We start from the raw sequence: 26,882 nt of genomic DNA on the forward strand, positions 1-26,882 counted from the left end.
GAGATGAGAAGTCTGAAATCAAGATGTTGTAGGGATGGCGACTTTTGAGGGCTTAGAGGATGTTCCAAATACATCTCCTGCTTTTGTGTTTCGAGGCTTGCAGAGGGCCCTCTTCCTCAGTGTCTACCTGAGTTTTCCTTGATGTATTTCTGACTGTGTGCAAATTTGTCAAACTGGAGTAAGGTCTACCCTAATGACTTTATATTAGTTGGCTCAGGTGCAAAGGCCCTATTTCCCAACAAAGTCACATCCACAGAAACTGAAGTTGTTACCCCAACAACTGCATTGCTGTTGGGGTAAAAACTCAACCCACGACATAATTATTACAGTGGAATTTCATTATATATCATTAGTAGAAATGGCAATATAAAAAAAGAAGAAATTTAAGGTAGTAAGTCTGGAATATAGATTGTAGAATGGGAAAACAGCTTTAAGTGAATTAGAGAGATAAATGGGTGTCAGATCACAAGCATTGTACTCTAGTTCTCTTCATAAAGAATTTGAATTTCTCCCACTCACTGCAGTTAATATCCATCCTCTGAATTACATTAAGAGAAATAACAAAGAAAAACCATCTTATTATATATTTTCTGGAACTGATGAGCACTCACTGTCTTTTTCCTTCTACAAATGACAATGGCATGATTAAAAAAGAGTTAAAACAGATTTTAGCAACAATGAACATTTTAAAACATTCATGAATTCAACAATTAATTCTACCATTGGGAATGGGGTTGGGACTGGGGTCTCTGGTTCCCTTCCCTGGGCTGTACTTCACTGCCTGCAAGGAAAAGACAGGGTTAAAATGTTCCCACAGAACTGAAAGGATTAGGTTACAAAAGGTTGTTTTCTGCTGATTTCTCAGAGAGCCTTCAGCAACCTGGGAATTACTCTGCTTAGCCTGCAGTCCTTACAGAGAGGGATGTTGAAGTCTCACAGGAAAGAAAAACAAGATGACCCGCCCTTTTTTTTTCATATAGATTTTCCCATCCCAATTCTCAGAAGGAAGAGTGAAGAAGTCTTCAAATTGGCTCCTGTCCCCAGTCATTTTCTGTTGAACATCAAGTAAGAACCCAAGAAGAGTTGCAGAGCTGAACCCCATAATCTCAGACTGGTGGTGAGCAAAAGAGATGGTCTGTCTGAGGGGACTGCTATCCAGCACTATTTATCAGAACCTGAAGCAATTAAAAACCGGTGGGGACTATGCTAAGATTAGACTCAAATAGCATCTGTAGAGATAAAGTAGAGCAAGAACATTGAATTTAGTAAGAAGGAAAATTCACCCATGTACAGTCCTCAAGGCAAAAAGTCGCCCTCTGCCAGAACCAAGCAGTCTCATCCGGATGGTAAATAGTGCATGCTTTGCAGAGGGCAAAACACAGGCTATGTGAAAGTTCAGATTAAACAACTGACTCACTGGTTTAAATCTCCAACTTAGCCAATCACTTAGTAAATGAATTATGAGGTGGTGAACCTCTCTAGGTTTTATTTTATTTTTTATTTTTTAAATTTCTATTTGTGCATATGAGTTGTTAAGTCACAGCGTGTCTTGGCAAGCCTGGTTTCAAAAAGTCATGACTTTTGTTTTAATATAATACTTCTTAAGCTCAGCTCTCACACACTATCACAAACCTGTCGTCAAGGCAGGAATATAGAGAGCTCAGCTAGCATTAAGGGTTGTAGGTTTTATATTGTGCACAGGAGATTAGCATATTGAAATTCTGGCTTTATGTGTCTGTTAAATATGATATTAATATTTTTATTTATTTTTTAAATTTAATTTTATTTTTATAAAGTAGTTCACAATATTTGATTACATTTAATATTTGAACACCAATCCCACCACCATTACACTTTCCCACCACTATATTTCAGATGTTTCCATCCCGAACCTCAAAACCTGCCCCAAAGCAGAGCCATAATAATTTATTTTGTATTGTTTGTTATGAATAAACTGCTGAAAATGATCCAAAAAAGTTTCCTTAGAGAAAAGTGTGTGAAGATTGTTGTATTTCACCCACGAGTCATTAGCCCTTCTATAAGAGATTAGTAACATGTTCTTTTTTTTCACAAACTTTTGTGCTTACATTTCAGTCATACAATGATTGAGCACCCATCCCTTCACCTGTGCCCATTCTACACCACCAATGTTCCCAGTATCCCTCCCACCACCCCACCCCATCCCTTCATATTATTTTTAAATTATGAATAAAAACAATTCAGTCTTATATTCTATAGGATCTTTTCTATCTGTCCTAATGCTACACTAGAAAGATCACATCTTAGGGCCAATTATGATAATATGAACATTAACTCGATCAAATAATGATGAGAAATATGGATAATTTTAAGTACAATAGCAGTAGTATAATTATGTAGGCATGCGTTCTTACTTTGAAAATAAAATATTAAGTATTTTTGGGTGAAGGGTCATGATGTTTAACTAGCAAATTTTAAGAAAAGCAAGGAAGTGAAGCTATGGGTCAGCATCAAACATTTTTGAAAAATGTTTCTACATGTCTGAAAATAATCATTAAAGTTTCAACAAATTTCTAACTCTTGAAGACACAAAAGTTAGATTATATCCTGGAGAGACAGCACAGGAGTTAAGTCATTGCCCTGTATTTCGCCAACCCTGGTTTGAGTCTCCAGCATATGACTTCCCCTGGTACAGTCTGGCTTCGCTCCTGAGCTAATATCCAGGAATAGCCCCTGAGCACAGATGGGTATGACTCAAAAGCTAATCGAAAAGATCATTAGACAACTTTGAAAAAAATTTGATCTCTTTTCCCCTGAACACCAATTTTTTAAAGAGCACTTTTAGGTTCATAACAGAATCAGGAGTGTCATGCTTTGAAGATCCAGGAATGACTGAGTGGGAAAGTGGGGAGACTTTGGGGAGGAAGAACACCAGCAGCGGCTGGAAAATAGCTTCAGAGAGAGAGGATGGGCCTGGAATTATGCCCAGTAGAGATAGTGCATGCTGCAGTATATAAATTCTAGCACTTGCATAGGAATTTCATACATATTCACGTAGTAGAACTGTGAACACGCACAGCCAAGGAATATACAATGAACATGTGTCTCTTGTACTGAAAATGATGGAGAATCATCAGGTAACAGGTATAGTGAGAGAAGGAGGCAGAGAAGGGATCTGTTTTGTTCCCTGTTTGCTGGGATTATCCAGTCAGGGCTGAATATCAATGCAGAGTGTTCTTCAAGTTCTGCTTTGGCCCAATTAAACCCAAAAGAATGCAAAGGTGGGGATGAGCGCAGCGTCTCTCAATGAGAGGCTGTCAGACACTCCAAAACACAACTCAACTCAGGTCGGTCTGTTTTCTCTTTTTCTAACCCCAGAGTCTTAAATTGGAAGTGGGCATTGGGGAGGGCAGAGAAGAGGCAAAGTTGCAAAAACCTTTGACTGGGTTAGGTGTGGCAATTTCTCATATATTTCCCCATTCTCGATTGTGCACAGTAACCCACTCATTTGCCCCATCCTCAACCATCGTCCATGACTGATAAATGTGTTGCAATCAAGGAAACTGCATAGACATATCATAGTCAACCCCAATTCTGCAGCTTAAATCAGGGTCCAGTCTTGGTATTGAATATTTATCTCTTACCTTGGGGTATACAGTGGGAGTAGAAGGGTGAAGCTCTAGGTAAACTAGTTATCCTAATGGTTCATTTAATTCAATCAAAATTAATAATAGGATAGCTGGGGGGGCATAGAAGATAGAGCAGAAGGGGAACCCCAGACCAGCCATGGAAGCTCTTTGGCCTATCACATGTCCAGGCAGATGGTCAGGTCTGGGATTCCACTCACAACACGTAGCCAGAGCTGGAGAAGGGAGGATGAGAGGACAGAATGCTGAGACTTCGATCCTAGAGAGACCCAGAGACAGAACACAGAGCAGCAGGCCCCAGCAAAGGGACACAGGGGACAGGGCTCCAGCTGCAGATTCCAGGTCTATTGTGTAACCCCGTAGAGTCAAGTAAGGAAGGACCCAGTTCATCTAAATATAAGAGACAAGCAGAGGACAAGATACAGGACAAGAGACCGTGCACGAGGTACCCAGACCCTCTACTTGAACTGTACAAAACACTCCTGAGTTTACTATTTTTCATGCAATCTTTCATGCAAATCTTTCATGCAATTTTCAAGAACCCAGGAGCCCAGGAAGAAGTACACTTTCAGGCAAATGTGTCATGACGCGGATCCAGCACTGTAACATCAGAGAGAGTATTTTACTGTCCTAAAAGTCCTCATGTCCATGCAAACACAACATACTTTGTAACCACTGAAATATCGCAGTGGCCTTAGTTTTCTTTTTCCAAAATGTCCTATTATTGGAATCACGCTGGGTAGTCTTTTCAGATGAACACCCTTCAGTTAGTAATACACATTTAAGTTATTCTCGTGACTTGTATCTCATTTCTTTCATCGAAGTGAAGTTGCTGGGCTCCCACAGGTGGCTTATGTGAGACGGGAAGGAGAGAGATGGTCACTTTCTCCCATCTGCCTCTGCCACTCAGGGATCCAGAATGACCTGGTTCTTGCCTCGCCTGACAGAAAAGGACTTCGGGAGTAGATGAGCAATGAAGTAAAACAGATTTTACTTAGAAGTTTTTGAAAGAAGTGAGAGAGAGAGAGAGAGAGAGAGAGAGAGAGAGAGAGAGAGAGAGACAGACAGATAGAGACAGACGGAGTAACTCATCAAGAGAGAACACGGGCTTCTCCAAGGGCAGAGAAAGTCCCTATGTACACCCCAGCATTAGATATGGAAGCATAAAGTCCACATCTCAAGCGGTTGAGATGCTGTGCCACATGTGCTCGAGCACATGGGCACAAGCAGCACATGGACTCGAGGAGTATGTATGTGTCCTTCCTTTGTTCATGGTGGCTTTCGTAGGGTTTTTCCCACCTGCCTCCACGTGGGCTTTCTAAGTAGATAAGAGTCCTGGCTAGGATAGCTGCTAAAGGAGAAGCTTTGGGAGTGGTCCATGATCCTCCTCCTTGAAAACTCTTTTTGTTGACCTTTGTTCCTGCCAGAACTTCTCTCAGAGGGTGGGACCAGACTTCTCTGGTCTAGGCTAGCTAAGGGTTAATCAGATTAAATCGAGGAGTTGAGGGTTCTCCAGTAATTTCCTTCAGGCCTTCCTGTAGGGAGGGGTCCAGTATCCTGAGGGTCAGCTGCTGGAGAAGGTCTTATCAGGTCTTGCTTTCTGTATCCACAGACTTAGGACTGGTGGCTTCATCACTTCCCAGAAATTTCATTGCCATGATGTGTATGGGGAGGTGGAAGGGGGGTGGGAGTGGCATTTCCCTAATCTACCTGCCTACATTTGGAGAGCCCGGCAAGCTACCGAGAGTATTCGATATGCCAGACACAGTAACAACAAAAGTCTCCAATGGAGACGTTACTGGGCCCGCTCGAGCAAATTGACGATCAACGGGAGGGCCTTTACCTTTTACCTTTACCTGCCTACATTATTAGCACCGGGTAATAATATTAAATTTTCTTTATGGTTATTCCATTCATATACAGAAGGATGTCTTCATTCCTTCCAAGTTCTGTCAATTATGAATAAAGCTGCACATACTGATGGTAATGTGGTCTGAAGTTATCCATTTCTTTGGAGGAATACTTGAGGGATCCTACTGCTCCGTTTCAAAGAAACCATCACACTGTCTTTTCCACTTGTATCACTTCCCATTTTCATCAGCAGCGGATAGGTTCCCAAAATATGAGTTTCTAAATAATGTATTTCATTTTCAGTTGAAAGAATAATTTTGAGGAGCTAAAAGAATAGTTCAGTTGGTAGGACATTTGCCTTGCACATGGTCAACCTGGGTACCATCCCTGGCATCCCATAAGGTGCCCCAAGCATTGCTAGGAGTAATTCCTGACCACAGAGCCAGCAGTAACCTCTGAGCATAGTAGATGTGCCCCACCCCGCCAAAAAAAAACCTCAAAACAAACACACAAAATTTTTTTTAAGGAATTTTGACTGTTTTTGTTTGGTTTGGGGCCACACCCAGCTGTGTGCAAAACTTACTTCTGACTCTGCTTAGGGAATCACTCCTGACAGGCTCAGAAACCATGTTGGGGGAGGGGAGGCAAAGATTGGAGCCAGGTGGAATGGCAACCAAGGTAAGCACCTTATCCCTACCTGCAGGACAATCTCTCCAACCCTAATTTTGTCATTTTATCTGAATGCGTTAGCTTATAATATTAGCTTTTGTATAGTTTTTTCAAGTGTTATGTTGAGGAAAACATAGGGTACAGTGTGAAAATAGGCAGTATTCTAATATTTAGAAAAAAAATCCCTGGGGGTAGAAATATTAACCAAAATTTCGTCTCCAATTTATGTTTCATATATAGATTGCCCTAGTGCCAAGATGTCTGAAAAGCTAAAAGCAGCATTTTCTTTAACTGTGGTCACTCTCAAGAGCATTTGGTTAGAAAACAAAGCACTTAAAATATTAATCTTCATGGGGGCTGGAGAAATGGCACAGCGGGTAGGGTGTTTGCCTTGCAGGCAACTGACCCGGATTCGATTCCCAGCATCCTATATGGTCCCCCAAGCACCAGGGGTAATTCCTGAGTGCAGAGCCAGGAGTAATCCCTGTGCATCGCCTGGTGTGACCGCCCCCCCCCCCCAAAATTAACCTTCATGTTAATTCCTGTTCTCAACGGATTATAAAGAGCTCCTTTGACCACTTTTGGTTCAAAGTTAAAATGAGTGAGCCTGAACTAGTTAAATTATTTTCATTCCGAAAATAAGGCCAGGAAATAAAAAATAAATAATGTGATTTAAAAAAACAATTCTTGGATTTTCATATATCAAAGTTGAAAGATGCCCAGGAGAAAAATATTAAACCCAGGAAACAGGACTAGACAATTCAAGTCCCTTGTTTTAAAAATCAATCTTAGGAGGCTGGAGGGAGCACACTGCCTGTTTGCATCCCCCTGACTGGGTTTGATCCCTGCTACCCTAACAGCTCCCCAAAGCCAGCCAGGGAGTGATTCCTGAGCACAGAGTCAGGAGTAATATCTGAGCAGAGCTGGGTGTGCCCCCCATTCCCTCAACCAAAAACAACAACAAAAGGAAAGTAGTTTCTTTTATTTTATGAGTTTATGTCTTTATCATTAGAGACACTGAGTTTTTTACCAAAAAAAAAAAAAAGAAAGGTGATAGATGGAGCTTTATCTCATACATTGTTTCAAAATTCCAGGGACTCCTATGAGTGCAAAGGATCCCTTTCTCTTTTCCATCTTACATTTTTTTTATTTTGTCTTCCCCAGTGGTCTTTAGAATCTCTTCCAAGAGTTAGAAGCAGGACAGGCCTTTGATTCTTAAGTGGAGGGCCAGGGTGTGTGAGCTGGGATAGAGACCTTGATCAACCTTCCGTTGGCTTTTCAGATGATAATTATTTTGATGGTTGTTGTTTAGCTACCCTAAACCGTAATTTCTTTATTATTTTCATTGGATCTCCTTGAATTACAGTTACAAAATTATTCCTGATCGAGACTCCTACATGCAGTGTTCCAACATCCATCCCTTCACCAGTGGACACTTAATATTCTTTACAGACACTTCACAAACTAGCGTTATAATTCTTTCTTCCTTTAAAAAAAAAAACTAAATATTTTAAAAGGCTGTTTGGGAACGACTGAATTAGTCACGTCAATAGCGTGCTATTGCTTTGCCCCACTCCAGGCCCACCTAAGGAGATTTGCAGGGGAAAGTGGATCATGTTTGAACTCGGTCACGGGTCAAGCCCCTGGGCAGGCAGGTTTCACCTCCACCCTGCGACCCCGACTCGCACCGCGTGTCCCGCGCCTTGGGACACCGCTCCAAATTCCTGAGTCACGCTCCGTCGAGGTCGCTGCTCGGGGAGCAAAAGGTGCAGCGCGCACCCAAACACGGTGACGCCAAGGCGGTGAAGGAGAGGTCACGCTCCGAGGAAGCCGGCCTGGGGACTCGAGGTTCCCGGGGCGGGCGCCCCAGCGGGAGCAAAGGGCGTCAAGCAAGCACGGGACCAGGCTGCCGGGGCCAGCGGAATCCCAGGACGCCCATTTTTTTCCTTTTTCCCCAGCCACCAAAAAAGCTCCACGACCTGGAGCAAAAAAGACAGATTTTGTTTCGTCCTTGTGTTTGTTTTTGGGAAGCAACCAAAGAATCGCGAAAGAGGGGGGGAGAGCTCCTTTAAAATATTTGTGTTTCTGGCTTTTCACCTAAGATCATGGCACAAAACTCATACAAGGACATGCCAGACGGTTCTATGCCTGCATTGAACGCTGTAGCCTGTGGATTTTCTTTCCAAAAAGCGCTTCGGGAGGGCCACCCCGAGGTGGCCTCTCCCCCTCTCGGCCGCGGTGTAGCGCTCCGGGGGCGGGGCGTGGGCGGGGTTTGGTGACGTCATGTCACCTACGCGCCTCCAGGCTTGTTTTTGTGTTTCCAGCTCTCGGGAAACGCCGCTGGGATTTCTCTAACCTGTCGGTCCCTGGTGTCTCTCTAGACCAGCCGCCCCGAGACAGCCTTTCTGCCTGCGAGCTCGGCCCTGCATCCTCCTCGCGCGGGGAGCCGACCCTGCTTCCTTCTGCCCGCGATCTTGCGGCCGATTGCAAATTTGCAAGCCGGGAGCGAGCCGGGGAGAGGCGCGCGGGTTGCTGCGAGCGAGTAGGCAGGCCCCGCCGGTGGGAGTGGAGAATCTCAAGAAACCCTGCGGTGGTCCACCATGAAGTTCCAGTACAAGGAGGACCATCCTTTCGAGTATCGGAAAAAGGAAGGCGAGAAGATCCGGAAGAAATATCCGGACAGGGTCCCTGTGAGTGCTGTTGTCGCGGGGAAAGGGGCCCTGGGAGGGGGAGGGGGGTCCCGGGCAAAGCGGGTGGGGGGTAGCCCTCTGATCCTGTGCAAGAGGGAAGACCCTCGATGGTGTTTTAATCGCCCCCCGCCCTTGCCCCAACGAGAGCCGGAATCCGATGTGACAGGGGGTCTTTGGAAAGCCGCTTCCCCGGGGCCCGACCCCCCCCCCCCCCTTTCCGTGCCGACTGCATCCCTGGAGCCTAGCCTACGTACTGGAGTGACTCAGCGGTATTCGGCAGCTGTGTGGGCTGGGATGTGCTCTGGATGTGGTCCTTCTGCGCGAGGATGATTCAGTAGGGAGCATGCATGAATCTGCAGCCCTGAGGATCGCAGGGAAAATTCTTGCGGGGCTTAGGTGGGAAGAAAGGGCCCCGGGGTCCCCTCCCCGCTGAGATTCCTGCTTTAGCTTCTGCTTCCTTCATCTAGGAGTTGACTTTGGCTCTCTGCGCAGGAGGTCGGGGAAGCTCCGAAGCTAGTAAATTCTTGCAGTATTTGGGATTAGGAAGGGCGCAGGGCGCCAGGTCTGGCCTGGCCTGGCCCAGAAAACAAGGTCACATTCTCTGCGCAACAGCCCGATTGCCTCATCCTGGGTTCCGCTGGGCGCGTGTGGGGGCAGCCGGCCTTGCTCTGCTACTTATTCTGCTGCCCAGCCTGAACCTGGATACAGTCTCGAAGGGTCGAGGTGGTCTCTCTTTAGTAGACCCTGAAGAATGCGTTTAAAACTAGTGTCAGCGGTGCAGGGGAGCAGGAGAGAATGAGTAAGAGGGCTTTTTGCATCCGGGTGTTTGACCAGCCGCCCCAACCCCCTCCCTGCCTCTTGCTTGTTTTTTTTTTGTTTTGTTTTGTTTTGTTTTGTTTCCTTCTGATTTAGACCAATGTTACTGGGCCCGCTCGAGCAAATCAATGAACAACGGGAGGATAGTGACAGTGACAGTGGTATAGGTAGACCAGTTGGAAAGGCTGAAGATTTCCAGGGATGGAGAAAATCGCCACCGTTGGGTGTGGGAAATGGAGAAGTAGAGACATTTTTTTTTTTGTGATCTTTTCTCTTCAGACAGGGACTTGAATATAAATTTTCCCTTTGATTGACAGGTAAAGGAATTGTGATTGACTTGTCTGGACTCTTCTCCAAGTGCTCAGTTAACAGAGCAACCTTGGATTTTGGCCAGCAGTAGAAACCTCTTGCAGTCCTTTTCCTGTGAGGAAGAGGAGGCATTAATTTGGTCCATTTCATTCACCAAGGGTTGCACCCTAATTAGAGTTTGGGCCCTCCAGGAGAGCTAATACTCTACTCTCTAGAGAAGACATCGTAAGTTCCTTCCCTGCTCTCTGGAGAAAGGGCAGCTGCCTGAACATTGCCCCTCCCTCCCCAGCCCTCCTTTTTTTTTAAATTTTTTATCTCGGATAAAAGATAAAATCTAATCATAATCAGCTCTCAACTTTGATTGTTTCTGTATCCTTCACTTCATTCTTGCACTATTATAATGTCCACCCCACAGATGAAAGATTGGAAGCCTGGAGAACTGAAGTAATTTTAAAGATTTTAAGTTGCCGCTGTATTGCCCAGAGAGGATTGGAGCCCTGGCATTTGAGCCCTTCAGGCCTTATTTCTAAGGTTCTCCATTTCTAACACCGTTTCCTTGAATAGAATGAATGAATTAAAAGTGTCCTGTGTGCCTTGCCCTGTTAGGTGTTGTCACACTTGAATTCCAAGTAGCACGGTGGTAGAGAGAGAACCAGCAAGCTGTCATCTGCTCAAAATTTGGTCAGCCTTAGGCCGAGTTCTGATAGCTTTGCATGTTCCCAAATGTTGTTGAGACTCCTATGTTTTTCTTTAAAACTGAGCCTTTCCCATTTCAGCCAAATATACACATGGACCCAGAATATTGTGATCTATTTCCCCCTCCCGAGTCTATTCCTGCTTCTTGTTTGCTATTAAATTTTTGAGTTCTGTGATAAATTGTAAGCCATTATGACCAGCACTCCTGTGTCCTGGTGCCTCCTGATGTTGATTTTTTTTTACAGAAATACTTTTAGTGGCTGGAGCAATAGTATAGGTCATTTGCCCTGCATGCAACTGACCTGGGTTCAATTCCCAGCATCCCATATGGTCCCTTGAACATCGCTGGGAGTGACCCCAGAAGCAAAAAAAAAAGAAAGCATACACACATCAACAAAAGTATTTTTTAGCTCCTAAAAGTCTTCCAAGAGCTTCATATGTGCTCAGTCTCTTATTTTATTTTTTTAATTGCGATGGGAAGAAGAGCTTTGGTTCTGCTATCTGAGATTTACTTCTAGCTCTGGCCGGAAACTTTAATCTTGCTGGGCTGATGTGCCCTCCGCAGAAAAAGTTCCAGTCGCTGGCCTCAGAAGTTCTTTCCAGCTGGACCATCGGTGTCCATGAAGCAGGAGTGGGTGCTGGAAGGCTTTCCTGACAGCCCCCACTTTGCAGAAGCGCAGATGAGCGGGCCACGTTTCCTGATTCAGGAGAATCAAGATCTTGGAATTCAGAGCTGCAGTGTGTTGAAACCCTGCCACACAGCAGGAAACTTTTAGGAATAGGTTGGCCCTTTTTCAGGTTTTGTGACCACCCCCTGGAGTATTGGCCACATTTCACAGATGAGGAAAACTGAGAACCAAACAGACAGAGTGAGTCCTGGCCGAGGCCCAGGCTAAGTGAGGGCCAGCCCTGAGAGCCCTGGAACCAACCTAAGGATAAAACTAAGGGGCTGAATTCCCTCCTCCCTCTTAAATTCTTTCCACATCCTCCCTTGCTCTTATTTTTGCATTCAGCTTCATTCTTCGCTGCTTTTCCGTTTCCACCCTTTGTGCTTCTCTTTCTTGGGCACAACTGCCTTATTTGGAGTCCCTGTAACGTTCTTTTGATCTTGCCAACCTGCCACTTTCTGTGCATCCTGAATGTTGGGCGTTCTTGATCACTCCCTGAACCCCTTCCTAGTTGTGCTTTTTTCATTTCTGATTTTATTATGTTTCTTCCTTGAGGGGATTATTTTCCTTTAGTCTAGCATTTATTTTGAAAAAAAAATTTTTTTTTTGTTTGTATAAAATTTTTTTGTTGTTGTTCTGGTTTTGGTTTTAAGCCCCAGCAGTACTCAGGGCTTACTCCTGGCTCTGTGCTCAGGGATCCTTCTGACGGGGCTGGAGGGGTTACATGTGGTGCCGCCAAGTCAAACTTGGGTAGGGCCTGTGCAAGGCAAGCGCCTTACCCACTGTGCTATCTCTCCGGCCCCTACTTTAAAATTTTGAGTGTGGTCATGTCCCTCTGGTTTCCCAGTACAGAATCCTTTGTCTCCACAAATGTAAGATGAGGTTTTAAAGATCTGCCCCCTCATTGCTTTAAAAGTTTCAAACCTTTTGCTCTCAAAGTCATGCCTTCCTGTTTAGAGATGTCTTTAGAGTTAACACATCTTGACAGAGATGTTTCATGCCTGACTCCCCTTGGCCATACCTGTACCGTGGCTTCCTGAAAGAAGATGTGGGATCAGCTTCCTTTGACTCACTGGAATGCTGAAGTTCAGAGAGGGTCTGTGACCTGTTGAAGTCACACAGCTCTAGGGGATACTTGGGCAGTGTTGTAGCTCTGCTTCCTTAACTTTTTCCTACTTCCCATTTCTTCTGCCTAGAATGATGATTTTTTTTGGGGGGGCGGGGGTCACACCTGGTGATGCACAGGGGTTACTCCTGGTTCTGCACTCAGGAGTCACCCCCTGGTGGTGCTCAGGGGACCATATGGGATGCTGGGAAGTGAACCCGGAACGGCCGCGTGCAAGGCAAACATCCTACCCGTTGTGCTATTGCTCCAGCCCCCTGATATTTTCTTTTTTTTGGGAACTTGCATTTTATTTCCGAGTGTTAAAAGCAATATTTTAAAGGGTGATTATAGTTGAGGGCACACGGTTACAGGACTGTTGACGTGTGTGGTCTTGATAAATGTTAAAATAGATCAAAGTGAAGCATACTGTCCTGATAGATTCAGTTTCTTCAGCTTAACACCAACAAAGTGACTAGGACGCCCAGCCACTGTCCTTTTTGTCACTGCTCGGTCACACACAATACCCCCTTCTCCCAGAACCATCTGGTACATAGAGATATAAAACATGGGATAGGTAGTATCAGATGGTGAGGTTATTGGTACTTCTTCTTTCTCAACTTTGCTGAATGTGATAACCTCTGGCTCCATCCAGGTTGCCCTGAATTGTAAAATTTCACAATAATTGTATTTTCTAAAATTTTAGAGTAGACTTGAGATTTATAAACTATGTTTAAATTACATAATGCTCTAAATTAAATTACACATAACATATTGTATGTATGCATATATGATGTAATGCTTTAAGATACTAATAATTTATATATTATCTATGTTATAAATGTATGCTAATACCAACATTTTGGCAATAGCTTGAATTTATTTAAGTTGAGTTTAAGGGGCCAGAGCAATGATACAGCAGGTAGGGCATTTGCCTTGCACTTGGCCCACACAGGTTCGATCCTTAATATCCCATATGGTCCCCGAGCACCGGCAGGAGTGATTCTTGAGTGCAGAGCCAGGAGTAAACCCTGAGCATCTCTAGGTGTGACCCCAAAATCCAAAAATAAATAAAATTGAGTTTAAAATTTGAGTATATAGTTTTTTCAATGTATTTGTATTATAAAGATCTTGACTTTCTACACCTTCATTTTTTTTTATTACAGAAATAATTAATATAAAACTTGAAGTGACTGTTGAAAATTCTGGCCTAATGTAAAATTTACGCCATACTGTCCTTAATAAATGGCATAAAAGGAAGGAATAAATAATAGTAAGGGGTTCTCAGGTCATCTGAGAAAAGTTTTTTTATGCTCTAAATAAATACCAAAAAATAACTGCCTTGTAGTGGATCTTATATAAGAATCTGTCATAACTTAAAAATCAAGGTTCGCTTTTCTTTTCATCCAATGCCTTCTCTGTCATCTTTTAATTACAGTAATAAAATTATTCCCTTCCTAGGGAAGCCCATGGCCGATGTATCTTGTTAAGAGGGGAAAAAAAGGGAATTAGAAAGTAGAAAAGATTTGAGGGGAGTCTAGGCAACTTCAATAGGGTAACTATAGGATATGAAAGGAAATTTACGCTGGTGGCTTGATTTCTGTTCTCCTCCCTTCCAGGTGATCGTGGAAAAGGCCCCTAAAGCCAGGGTGCCTGATTTGGACAAGAGGAAGTACCTGGTGCCCTCGGACCTCACTGGTAAGGTACTTTCCTACCCGACCTTTCCTCCATGACTGAGCCTTCCTGCTTGTGTTGGAGAGAGAGGCAATAGAATTGAAGAGTATGGTTCTCCAGAAAGTTTCATGATTAAAATGTGGTGATATGCTAATTTTTTGTCCATCACTGGGTTTCTTAAGGATTTCCTATCAGTATCTTTCTTGATTTTATAAAAGTGAGGTAACAGACATGGAAAAGGGGGACCTGATAATCCGTCACATAAAGCAGTTCAGACTCAGCTTTGTGATTGTGACATACGTTTATTCCAAAGGGAAATCCAAGCTAACTTCTTGGGACGGTCACATTTTAGAGAGTCAATGCTTTGTTCCCTTAAGTGCTAGATTTTGGGTAATGCATTTTGCAGCTTTTATTTGGCACGGCAGAGAACATGTCTGTGCCTCACCCTGATCCTTTATGGAATAATTGCAATATCCAGGTGACACTGGACAGACACTGAGAGTTTTGTTCCAGAATTTCTAGATTTGAATATCAGCCTCCTAGAACCTTTTCCAGAAAGTTCTGTTCTATAAAAGGCAGCCCATTGAACCACACTCATTGCTGAAATGCTGAGATGAGTGAGCTGCTAAGATTACCGTCTAGATGACCTGTCCAAGGTCATCCATCACTGGTTTGTCTTTGGGCAAGAAGCAGGAGGGAAGTGTGTTTCAGACAAATAGACAGTGATAGGAATGTTTTGGTCTGGTATATCCCAGACCAACTCTGTGGTCTGAATATGCAGAGTATATTCTCTCAAAGCTTTTAAGTGGCTAACTTGAGTTCCAGAAATGAGTAAGGTAGATTAAGACCGCTCAATCACAAAAAAGTGATTGAGGGATTGAGCCCTCGGGGCTGTCTCTGGGGCTGTGGGAATATCCAGGCTTCTTTGAGTGTTCACATTATGTATTGGCACAGTTCTGCTGCTAAATAAAGCTGGGAACTTTCAAGGGAACAGGTGCTGCAGGATTTTTTTTTCAGGGGTTAATCCTCCTGCTAATCCTTTGTTTTCCTCATTTTTGCCTGCCTTTTCCCCAACCTTTGTCCTGTATCCAGTTGGCCAGTTCTACTTTTTAATCCGGAAGAGGATCCACCTGAGACCTGAGGACGCTCTCTTCTTCTTTGTCAACAACACTATCCCTCCCACTAGCGCGACCATGGGCCAGCTGTATGAGGTAATGGTCCCCGCCCCAACAATCTTGGCCAGTCTGACCTTCTCTGGCTTTTGTTCCAGGGCCTGTTGATAAGGCACCTGGGAAGTGGGGCAGGAGGTGTTGTTTTCTGAGGTGCTCTTACTTGTAGCTGAGTGAAGCTCTGGCAGATTAGATATCACTTGTCCTTTCGGAGTTCAGTGGCCTTTTGGGTCCTATCTCTCTGAATTCATTCTCGGACCTCCAACGGTGCTTTAATGCTAAATCCTCTGCTTTGAAACAGCAGGAAATGGTTCCCGATTGGAAAAAAAAAAATCCAAGTTAAATGAATTGTTCAGTTGAGGCAGACATTTGAAATCGATCCATTTTTTATTTTTATTTTTTTAGCAGATAAGTCTCTGTGGAAGAGAATTGTTTTTTGATTTAGATAGTTAGTTGTCAAAATCTAGTGAGAAAGTAAAGGATTGTGTCTTTTTTATCACCCAAGATTGTAAATATATTACTCTCTGATGTCACTGGGAACTGCTTCTAAGCATGCCCTAGGAATGAATTGTGTGATCTTTCATTCCGTAACATAAATTTCCTGTTAGTATATATGTTCCAGTGTATACATTTTCCTTTCGCCTTTCTTTAGTTAAAGGGCTAGACTCCTCCAATTGTAACCACATTCCTGCCCCTTCAGACTATGATGTTTTCTGTGAAAGATTGTGCGTTTTCTGGAAAAATTTGTAACTACCATACCCAAACTTTGCAAGACCCTGTGAGGTTTAGAATCTAGAGCCAACCGCTGATGGGATTCTCCCAACTCTTGCTCTCATCTCTCTCCATAGGACAACCACGAGGAAGACTATTTTCTGTACGTGGCCTACAGTGATGAGAGCGTTTACGGGAAGTGATTGGCGGAAGCCCAGCAGATTGGGAGCACCTGGACTCGGGGGTAGAGAAGGGGGGGTGTGTGGGATTTGGGGGACGAAAGGGGGGCTCCCACCATGGAGGAGACAGAAGGTGAAGACATCTGGAAACACTATACCGCACACACCGTCATCATATTTTTACATGCTCAATTGATAGATTTTGCTGCTTCCTCGGCCCAGGGAGAATGCAGGTCAAGACAGAGCTTTGGGGTTGGCTTTGCCAGACGACGGAAGGGGGGATCAGACCTCTCAGTGTGGCTGTGATTTCATGGAAGAGGCAGGTGGAGGGCAAGTTGGGGCCAGAGATAATTGCGGACCACCAATTATTTTCCCGTTCTCCTTACTCACGGGGCAGATTTTCTCCCATCTAATTGGCACACACCCGGTAGAGAAAAGGGTTGGGAATGTTTTAGGATTCCAAAGAGGGGACCATACTCGGGGACCAAAAGAGACTGTTGTCACTAAGGCTTTCTGAGCCCTGATCTTTCCCCATCCGCACACTCACTCCCCCTCATCTCATTCAGAAACTCCCACACAAACATCACAGTTACCACTTGCTCTGGGGTGGGGAGGGAACATCCGATACCCTTGTTTCCATGGCGCTCTCTGAGCTTTTGGAAAATCCTAGACCAGGCCCAAGGGATGTTACGGTTAAGAAGATGGTTTTGGGCAGCTTTCAACTGGAATCCACTCAGTATTGAGCATCTCTGTCTAGCCTGCTCACTCCCTGAAGGCCTTTCCCTCCACACCCACTGGGACCAGAAGGAGCCTCAACCCTGTCCCAGCCCAGGCTGTGGCCCCTGCTCCAGCCTCGTCCAAACGTCCCTAGGGAGGGACAAACATCTTTTCGGTAGGGGAGGGTAGATACGGGGTACAGCTGATTTAGTCTTGTCCCCACCTCCCCCCAGTCCAGAATTCTCGCTGTTTCTCCCCTCCCCCACCCCCTCTTACTGTTTTCCCTTCTGTCTCAGACACACAGAAACGCTAATTGATGGCCAGCTGCTTCCCTCTTGTGATTTTTCTTTGACCGCAGCTGCTAGTTAGGCAAATTGAAGAGGATGCCTTCCACCCCCCCATCCCCCACCCCTCACCCCCAGTAATTCAGGGGATTCTGATTATTTTGATCATTTTTCACTTTACGTAGGGGGTATGGCATGGGCGGGGGTGGGCGCAGGAATTGCACACGGGCCTGACATTTCCATTCATCTCTGCTCAAGGAAAGGGGTTCACACAGATGGGGGGGTGGGAGGGGACGCTGTGTGTCCGTTTCATCTGCGGCAGGTTCCTGTATAATGAAGTCAATGCTGTCAGGCCAAGGAAATAAAATAATTGCATACTTGGAAAACCCAGCCCGCGTGCTGTGGCGTGGCTTTTTATTTAACGGTCCTGGACTCATGGCAGATGGAGCCAGAGCAGGAAACTCGAGTGTGGGGGTGGTTGGAAGGAAAGAACTTTCGCAGATGGTCAGACAGACACGTGGCCCAAACATGTTAATTATTGAGTTTGTGGTGCTGGGATGGAGCCCAGCACCCCCAGCACAAGGTTGGGGGAAGAGGGGCGTGGAGGTGTCTTACTACTGAGTCTCTGCCATGAAGTACTCAGGACTTAGCACCTTCTGGTGAATGTGGAGGTGTGCAGTGCCGCGTTTCTGGGTGGTGGGTCACGAGATCTGATCCTTGGCAGATCCCTGGCTTTGCTGCTACCTTCAGTGTTTATACTGGAAGCCGGAGAGTGTGCACATTTTTTTAATATATATATTTTATTTTCATAAAAGTACTTCACAGTAGTTCATTACAGATAATACTCAAACACCAATCCCACCAACGAGCACCTTCCCACCACAATAAGTAACTGTGGGGGCTGGAGAGATAGCACAGCAGGTAGGGTGTTTGCCTTGCATGCAGCCGACCCGGGTTCGATTCCTACCATCCCATTTGGTTCCCTGAGCACTGACGGAGTAACTCCTGAGTGCAGAGCCAGGAGTAACCCCTGTGTATCGCTAGATGTGATCCAAAAAGCAAAAAAAAAAAAAAAAAAAAGTGTGTGAGGGTTGTTGTATTTTATTCTGGAACTATTTGAGCCTGAATATAAGAGAGTACAAGCAAGTCAGTTATAAACCAAACAAATGTGTGATACTTTTGATAAGTAAGTGAGGAAGAGTATAAGAGGTCATGTGGCCACAAATGCAGTCTCACACTCTGCAAATTCTGCAAGAGTGCCCAACATCTTAAAGTGAGGATGGGGCCTTGGGGGGGTGCTTATTAGAAATGCACATGTCTAGCTCTTCTCCCAGATTTAGTCCAGTCTGGACCTCGGCGTAGGTGTCTGTGCTTTGACAGATGTAGGTGTCTTCTGGGGCCTGGGTTTGCTGTGGGACCCGACCCCTCCTGTTTGCTCGTCGGTGTCTGGATTGGAGACCCTCCGTGGAGCAGCACAGGGAACTGAGATCCAGCTCAGGGGGTCAGTACAAACTGCCTCATCTTCTGAAGATGAGGGCCTTCCTTTCAGCTGAGAGCCCCGTGGGTGCCAACTAGGAAAGGAGATACGACGGCTTCAGAAAAACTCTTCTTTCCTTTCCTCCCATCTCGAACTGTCTGAATCTTTTGTAGTCATAGCCCCAAGTCTGCTTCTGTTGGTAAGAAAGGAAACAGAACAGATCCACAGATAGGCAGTAGCCAGTCCTCATTGGCCTATGGCAGGAACCTGTCTACCACCCACAGCCCACCCTGCTCAGTGAGGAAGGTAACTGAGGATGAACAGGGAAGGAAGCTCAAATTCAGCAACACATATAGAAAATGGCAGGTGGGGTCGAAGAGACAAAATAGGTTGAAGCGTTTGCCTGGAAGTGACGGACCCAGGTTCAATCCCTGGCATCCCATATGGTCCCCCAAGCATTGCCAGGAGTGATTCCTCAGTGCCAAGCCTGAGCATTGACAGGGGTGGCCCAAACACCAAAACAAGAAAAAAAACATGAAAACGAAGGAAACCCCTAGGGAATCTTCCTATGACGTCATCACATTGACTGGATACCCGTTCCCCGAGCACCACTGCCGGGTATGCCACCCTTCCAAACAAGAAGTACTCTGTGCCCTGCAGGTACACCGTGTCCAAGGCTGCTGCTCACCCAGTTCCAGCAGAGACTAGGAGAGCAATGCTGTTCCTAACCAGCTGATTGATTGGCTCTATTTTTCTCCCAACGCAAGTTTGTTTTGTGGACACTTAAAAAAAAAAAAAGGGTTTGTTCTTTATTGCGAAATCAGAGGTGGAGATTGCCAGAGAGCAAAACAAACAGTGGGTCAGTTCTGACCAGAGGGAACCAGGTGGCCAGGTGTGCCGCCAGCTGCAGATCCAGGCGCTGTGCTGCCTCACGTTCGCCCTGCCATGTGGTGCCCGGTCTGTGGCCTGTGGCCTTCGGACACCACGGTCAGTTCTTGCCAGTGTCACTTATCTGGCATTGATTAGGCACACAGTTCTATGCGTTATCTGTTGTTCCCTAAATTAGTTGGTCTGTGAGCTTTTGTGTCGGGGCTAGGGGTGTGTGTGTATACATGGATAGAGCAAATCACTTGTACAGATGAACAAATGCAATCCCTCCTTCCCTCCCTCCCTCCCTCCCTCCCTCCCTCCCTCCCTTCCTTCCTTCCTTCCTTCCTTCCTTCCTTCCTTCCTTCCTCCCTTCCTCCCTCCCTCCCTCCCTCTATCCCTCCCTTCTTCCCTTCCTCTCTTCCTTCCTTCTTCCCTTCCTCCCTTCCTCCCTCCCTCGTCCTTCCCTCCCTCCCCTCCTCCTTCCCACCCTCCCTTCCTTGAAGCAAGAAAAATTGAAACATTTAGAAAGCTGTGAAGGGAGAGAAAGGGGGAAAGTTGGAGAGAGAACACAGGCTTCTCTAGAGTAGAAATAAGCAAGGAAAATATCGAGACAAGCTCGAAAGAGATGTGCTCCAGGGAGAGCACAGTGTGAGGAGCAATCTGCAAGTGCATCATTTCTGCAGTATACGCTACTTGGATCAATTCTGTGTAGGTCTGAGACTGCAGCGCAGTCATCAACCTCTTCAGTGTCCTCTGACACACTTCTGTGCTTTTACTCTCATAGGACATTGCCGTGTCTGTCCTTTTTTTTTTTTTTTTTTTTTGACTGCTGGGGACCACCAAGTTTTATTTCAGAAACGAACCCATCTTCTGTCGGACCCAAGGGACTCTGCATCCTGTACTTCCAAGCGCCACGCCGAGTGTTTGCTCCTTTCCTTGCCTACCACGCAACTCCCCGCCTAAACTTGGCAGTGCTGGCGTGCAGTTCAGTCAGCTCAGCTCATGGCACAAATCCTGTGCGTGACTCAGGCTTCCATCACTTTCTTTCCTTGGCCATTCTGATGACTTTATTTTAAAATTAAAGCAGCACCGTCCAATTTTCCCTCATCAAAAGCTGGAGGCAGAGAGACTGCTGGTGTCAGCTCTCAAGTGCCCTGGTGCAGGCGTCCGTGTTTGTTTTTCTTGGGTCTAGTTATGGCCAGCTGGGGAGGCTGTGAAGACATATGCCCAGATGGTTGACAGGGTTTGAAGTAACAGGAAGTGAGCGTGCCTCCGGGCTGAATGCCATGTCAGCCTGCCTGCCTTCACAGTGACTAACCTGAGTCTCCATCCTGGTGTTTTCCACAGTAGGGACCATCTGTTTGGACAGTTCTGGCTCCAGCACAGCGATAGAGCTGAGATCCTGAGGAATTCTGTTTAGAGCTACCGGGCACCTCACGTTGGCATCAACTGATCCTGAACTCTTAGGAGAGGAAGGGGCCAAAATACGATGTTTGCTGATGTTTGCACTTCTATTAGGCTCTAGGTTGCCATGCATCATTCAGGAAAAAACAGAACAATTAAAAAAAGAAACAGGATGATTGCTTATTCCTGCTGTTTTGTAAATGAAAAAATACTGCGCCACATTTTGTGTGCTAACTTGCTATCTTGGGGCTGGAGTGATTGATAGCACAGCGGGTAGGGTGTTTGCCTTGCACGTGGCTGACCCGGGTTCTATTCCCAGCATCCCATATGGTCCCCCGAGCACCGCCAGGAGTAATTCCTGAGTGCAGAGCCAGGAGTAACCCCTGTGCATTGCCAGGTGTGATCCAAAAAGCAAAAATAAATAACCTGCTGCCTCCTCCCAATCTTGGCTGTCTCCTCTGAGCACCCTCTTAGATATTTCAGAAACCCCCACCTTCTGTAGCACTGCACCCACTGCTCTTTGTCCGTTTCAAAGACTGATCACCTTCTGACACCGTTTTCCTCTATGCATAGTCTGTCTGCTCTCATTAGATGGTCAGTTCCCAAAAGATGGGAAAACCACACACTTAGTCCAAACAGAACACTGGTTTCAGGTTGATGCCCCAAAGTAATGAAAGAATGATACCTTGGATAGGTGTAAAGATTTTATTATCAGGACTGGGCAATGAAAAAAACTATATTGCCCATTAAAGCACAGATTAGAAAAGAACCATTCGAGGAATTTGAGGACACTTTGGAGCTTACTAGAAAGATCTAGAGTAAGGGAATAGTCCTTCCATCCCAGATCTGCCACTGAACTGGAGCATGGACCAACTTACATTTTCTTTACAAATGAAATTGGGGTCCTTCCTGTTAGGTATAATATTACATTGTAGGTGGTTGTGGGGATTATGTTCTTTGCAGTTTATTAGCTAACACAAGTGCACATTAAGAATATTATTTTCATTTACATACAAGTGGTACTACATGGAAAGTATCATGCTAAGCGAAATGAGTCAGAAAGAGAGGGACAGACATAGATTGCATTCATCTGGGGGAATATAAAGTAAAAAACTGGGAGATTAACACCCAAGAACAGTCGAGATAAGTACCAGGAGGTTCACTCCATGGCTTGGAGGCCAGCCGCACATGCTGAGGGAGAAGGCAGCTCAGGTAGAGAGGGGAGTACCAAGTAAAGAGTGTTGGGAGGACCCTCCCAGGATGAGAGATGCATGCTGAAAATCAAATATAGACCGAACATGATTGCCACTCAATGCCTCTTTTGCAAACCACAGCACCCAAAAGGAGAGAGAGATCAAAAGGGAATGCCCTGCCACAGGGGTGGGGTGGAATGGGGGGTAGGGGGGTGGGAGGGAGGCTGGGAGCATTGGAGGTGGGGAATGGGCACCGGTGGAGGGATGGGTACTCAATCATTGTATAACTGAAACCCAAGCACAAAAATTTGTAAGTGTACAACTGTACCTCATGGTGTTTCACTAATAAAAATTTTAAAAATTGAAAAAAAAAGAATATTTTCAGCTAAACTATTGATGACTTAGGCTAGTTGGCAGGGTGAATCTCGAGGGCTTTTTTTTTTTTAATTGGTTGTAAATGTTATGGGACATTCCTTGATAAATGCAGGAGAAGGGATAAATCAGGAAGTGATGCAGGGTGTGCTGAGCCGAGCTGTGTTCTCTGCAGCCATGTCTTAGAGTTGGTGGGGAAAACAGCAGATGAGCTAATTAGCAAGGCAGCCCCCCTTCCCTGTGGGCCTCGCCGGCAGGGAGTCCATGTTTCTGGAACAGTTGCTCTTTCCTCTGAACAGTTGCCACCAGGTGGCAGCCATGGCCACTTCCTACAAGGCTGAGTCACATTTAGAGTGACTCATTGTGACAAAGAGCTGAAAGCTCCCGGCTAGATGGAAACAGGAGCCATCATCTTATTCATCAATTCTGAACTTTTTGGATTTTTCACAAAGGAGGCAGATGCACTATACATTTTATATTGGCGTTCTGATTCTTCAGACACATGGAAATAATTCTGTTTAAAAAATTTACAGAATTCCTTCCTTCCTTCCTTCCTTCCTTCCTTCCTTCCTTCCTTCCTTCCTTCTTTCCTTCCTCTCTCCCTCCCTCCCTCCCTCCTCCCTCCCTCTCTCTTTGCTCCCTCTCCCTCCCTCCCTCCTCCCTCCCTCCCTCCCTCCCTCTTTCCCTCCCTCCCTCCCTCCCTCCCTCCCTCCCTCCCTCCCTCCCTCCCTCCCTCTTTTTCTCCTTTCCTTCCTTCCTTTTCCCTCCTTCTCTCCCTCCTCCCTTCCTTTCTTCCCTCTACCTCTCTCCCTATCACTCTTTCCTTCCCCTCCCTCCCTCCCTCCCTCCCTCCCTCCCTTCTTTCCTTTCTTTGTTCTCTTTCTCTTTCTTCTTGGTGTTTATCCAAGAATGAAATTGCTGAAATACCTAAAAGAAAAGTAACCCTTCACAGATTTAATAGTCCCTCATTTGTTGTGGGTACATCATCTTCAATCATAGGAAACAGGGCACACTCACATAAACAAGTGTTTTATTCTGTCCTGTCCAAAGTCCATAGTCTGCAGACTGCAGACATAACATTCACTCTTCCCCGAAAAATTTTGATGTGTGTTTCTTTGAAACCTCACATCAGGAAGTTATTCTCCTTGCTCCAGTTTGCAGTCTGGATGAAAATGATGAATGACATTTCGCTTTTCCTGTTGACCTGCAGACACTTTCCCCCAAATTGACTTCACTTGTCTCTTATGGTCCTTGCTCAGTTCTTTTGTTTGTTTGTTTGTTTGGAGGTCATGCCTGGCTGTGCTCAGGGCTGACTCCCGACTTTGTGAGCAGGGGTCACTTCTGTGCTCAGGGTCCTTCTCTGGTGCTGGGGATGGAAACTGGCTCCACCAAGTCCAAGGTAGCCCCCCCCACACGCTCTCAGCCCTCTTGCTCAGTGCTGCACTTGGAAAAAGAACTGTCACCTTCCAGCTGCTACTCAAATGAATGCAATAACGAAAATGCCAGACAAGTAACACTTTTTCTTTCCTGTTCAACTGTTCCACTTTGATATGTCCTCTAAAACAGCATCTTGCAACCAGAAACCATGTTCCCTTCTAGTGGTCCCTGAACATCTCTCAAGGAGACTACAAATACATAACACGTAAGTGGAGGTTCTGGACCAGACTAGGAGACGATCTGTTGGAATAGGAGGTGCCACGGAAAAGAAAAAAAATGTGGGAAGGGGACCACAGAGGGAGGAAGGCTGAGAAACACTGCTATAAAGTATCAGACATACAATTTGCAGTTGCATATAGATTTTCAATATGTCACTGTCACTTTCCTCCTGTTGTTCATCAATTTGCTCGAGTGGGCACCAGTAATATCTCCATTGTGAGACTTTGTTGTTACTGTGTTTGGCATATCGAATATGTCACGGGTAGCTCGCCAGGCTTTGCCGTGCGGGCGAAATACTCTTGGTAGCTTGCCAGGCTCTCTGAGAGGGGTAGAGGAATCGAACTCGGATCGGCGGTGTCAGCTGCATCCAAGGCAAATGCCCTACCCGTTGTGCTATCGCTCCTGAGTTTGATTCCTCCATCTCGGAGGAAGAGCCCGGCAAGCTACCAAGAGTATCTCACCCGCACGGCAAAGCCTGGCAAGCTACCCGTGATGTATTCAATATACCAAACACAGTAACAACAAGTCTCACAATGGAGACGTTACTGGGTCCACCCAAGCAAATCGATAAACAACGGGAGGACAGTGCTACAGTAGTACTAGGTGGTCAGTAGATTTTCAATATATTTTTTATAATTTTCTTCCATGTGTAGAATTGGTTTAGAATTTTGTATTTTAAAATAACACCAACACAATCGCCAAAAATATTTACTCAAAGCCACTATATAAAGTCATTGCCACTTATCCCAACCTCAAGTTTGGACTCGGAAGAGACTTGATAGTCTTGGACATGTAAAGGGATAGACATGAGTTACTTCACCCCCAAATCAATAGCATGATATAAACTCTTGATAATGGAGAGTTTACTTACATAAAAATAAAAGATTAGGAACTGAAAAAACAGATAGTGTCATTTTTCTTATCAGTTCTTGTCACTATCTAATAATTTGAAAAAATGGAATATTACCTAGTAGAAGAGATAGCACAGGTGGATATTATAAGGTGGGACTAAATAGTTTTGTCAGAATTCTCATTAGAAATTTTTTTAAACCAACATTGAGAATAAATACAGTATGTTTTTCAAATACCATGGTTTCATCTTTATGCTTGATAAACATGAATAATTAATAGTTTATTGCATACATTGGGACTAAAACAGATGTTGCTGCTTTCTCATGAGCTTCAAAAAACTTGCCTGCTGCTACAGCTGACTGTGTGGTAGAAAAACTACTCTGTGGTAAGCTCTGGTGGACATCAGGCTTTTTCTACTGAAATAAAGCAGAGGGAGTTAAAGACATCATTTCTAGTAAACTTCAGGATAGGTAAAATAGTTCTGAGCTTCTCTTAACAAAGGGACTTGGGAGAAAATTTCTGTTTCAGAAAACTTTATAGTCTGTGATTTTGCTGTTCAAATGGAAACGTAAAAGATAACAGAAGAGGGGAGACAAATGTCTTAAGGAGAGATTAAGTAACTTCTGCTTGGGGAACTAGAAGTCAATGATCCAATTAGTAACTACCTATTAGGTTCAAGGATTTATATATTACCATTCGTAGGTAACTCCATTTAGGAAAAGCAGAAATCAATTATAAGGCAAGGCAATCATAATCCAGATGAGTTAGGCACAATATATTATAGATACAAAAAGGTCTGAATATTCAACAGTCTTGGTGAAATTTATAAATGATATAATTTGTGACTTGAAATATGAATGTATTCTTATGATAGAGCATAGAACATGTCAGTGCACAGGAAAAGAGAAAATTAAAGGAAAAGAAAAGAAATTATATCCTGAACTCTCTGGCCTTTTGGCTGGTAGTTTATTTGCATATAAAAGAAAATATTGGATATTTTGCAATTATAGTCCACCTTAACAACTAGACTAGGTGACCTATTATTATTTCTTTGATGTTAAGATTTCATACACCAACTACATTTTGTATTGTGAGACTTTTGGGGGCTTTTTTTTCTGAGTATTCTTTTCTGCCTGTATGATAGGATTCATATATAAAATATCAGCATACACAGTAATATATGTTAGCATGCAAAATCATTCAGTAGATCAATAAGCATGGTCACGGTCCTCTCATTGTTCATCGGTTTGCTCGAGCAAGCCCAGTAATGTCTTCATCATGAGACTTTGTTGTTACTGTGTTTGGCATACCTAATACATCATGTGTAGCTTACCAGGCTTTGCCGTGCGGGCGAGATACTCTCAGTAGCTTGCCGGGCTCTCCGAGAGGGGCGGAGGAATCGAACTTGGGTCGGCCATGTTGGCTGCGTGCAAGGCAAACGCCCTACCGCTGTGCTATCGCTCCAGCCCAGTAGATCAATAAATTACCCATTTTATATAAATGTTACAAAACTTTTAAATATTGATGAATACATAATTTGACATATCAAATAATGTATAAATAATTGATTTTTTCCTGGGCCACACCTGGTGGTACTTAGGGTTTTCTACTGGCTCTGTGCTCAGGGTTCACTCCTGGAAGTGCTCAGGGAACCATATAGGATCAAACCCAGGTTGGTTGTGTGCAAGGCAAGCTCCCTACCTGCTGTACTATCTCTTCAGTCCAATATAAATAATTTTCTTAAAAGAAAATGTTGAGGTTTTTTAATTTTTGCTGTCTAGCTATATTTTATGTGTCTGAATAGGATAGCACAGAAACCTAACTTCAGTAGTCTCATTAAATTGAGCCTCATTGGCAGTTTTATGGTTCTAATGAATGAATTTATTTTTATAAATTA

The 26,882-nt window shown here is 44.6% G+C and overlaps 1 protein-coding gene and 1 non-coding gene across 2 annotated transcripts; one reads left to right on the top strand and one right to left on the bottom strand.

Moving 5' to 3' along the window:
* Window positions 1-1,514: 1,514 nt before the first annotated feature.
* On the bottom strand, window positions 1,515-1,680 carry LOC130029385 (small Cajal body-specific RNA 1). The gene has a single exon (XR_008793342.1). It is a non-coding gene; the product is annotated as a small Cajal body-specific RNA 1 (non-coding RNA).
* A 6,809-nt stretch (window positions 1,681-8,489) lies between these two features.
* GABARAPL1 (GABA type A receptor associated protein like 1) lies at window positions 8,490-17,460 on the top strand. The gene is made up of 4 exons (XM_056116797.1): window positions 8,490-8,836; window positions 14,047-14,125; window positions 15,194-15,312; window positions 16,119-17,460. Exons 1-4 carry the CDS (start codon window positions 8,747-8,749, stop codon window positions 16,182-16,184), a joined length of 354 nt encoding a protein of 117 aa, XP_055972772.1. The 5' UTR covers window positions 8,490-8,746; the 3' UTR covers window positions 16,185-17,460.
* Window positions 17,461-26,882: the final 9,422 nt, after the last annotated feature.

The sequence above is a fragment of the Sorex fumeus genome, unplaced genomic scaffold, assembly GCF_029834395.1.
Source record: "Sorex fumeus unplaced genomic scaffold, SorFum_2.1 ptg000003l, whole genome shotgun sequence".
Lineage (NCBI taxonomy): Eukaryota > Metazoa > Chordata > Mammalia > Eulipotyphla > Soricidae > Sorex > Sorex fumeus.

Coding starts and splice junctions, on each gene's coding strand:
- GABARAPL1 (XM_056116797.1), top strand. CDS start 8,747: ATGAAGTTCCAGTACAAGGAGGACCATCCTTTCGAGTATCGGAAAAAG. Junction 14,126..15,193: donor GGTGCCCTCGGACCTCACTG/GTAAGGTACTTT, acceptor TCCTGTATCCAG/TTGGCCAGTTCTACTTTTTA. Junction 15,313..16,118: donor CCATGGGCCAGCTGTATGAG/GTAATGGTCCCC, acceptor CTCTCTCCATAG/GACAACCACGAGGAAGACTA.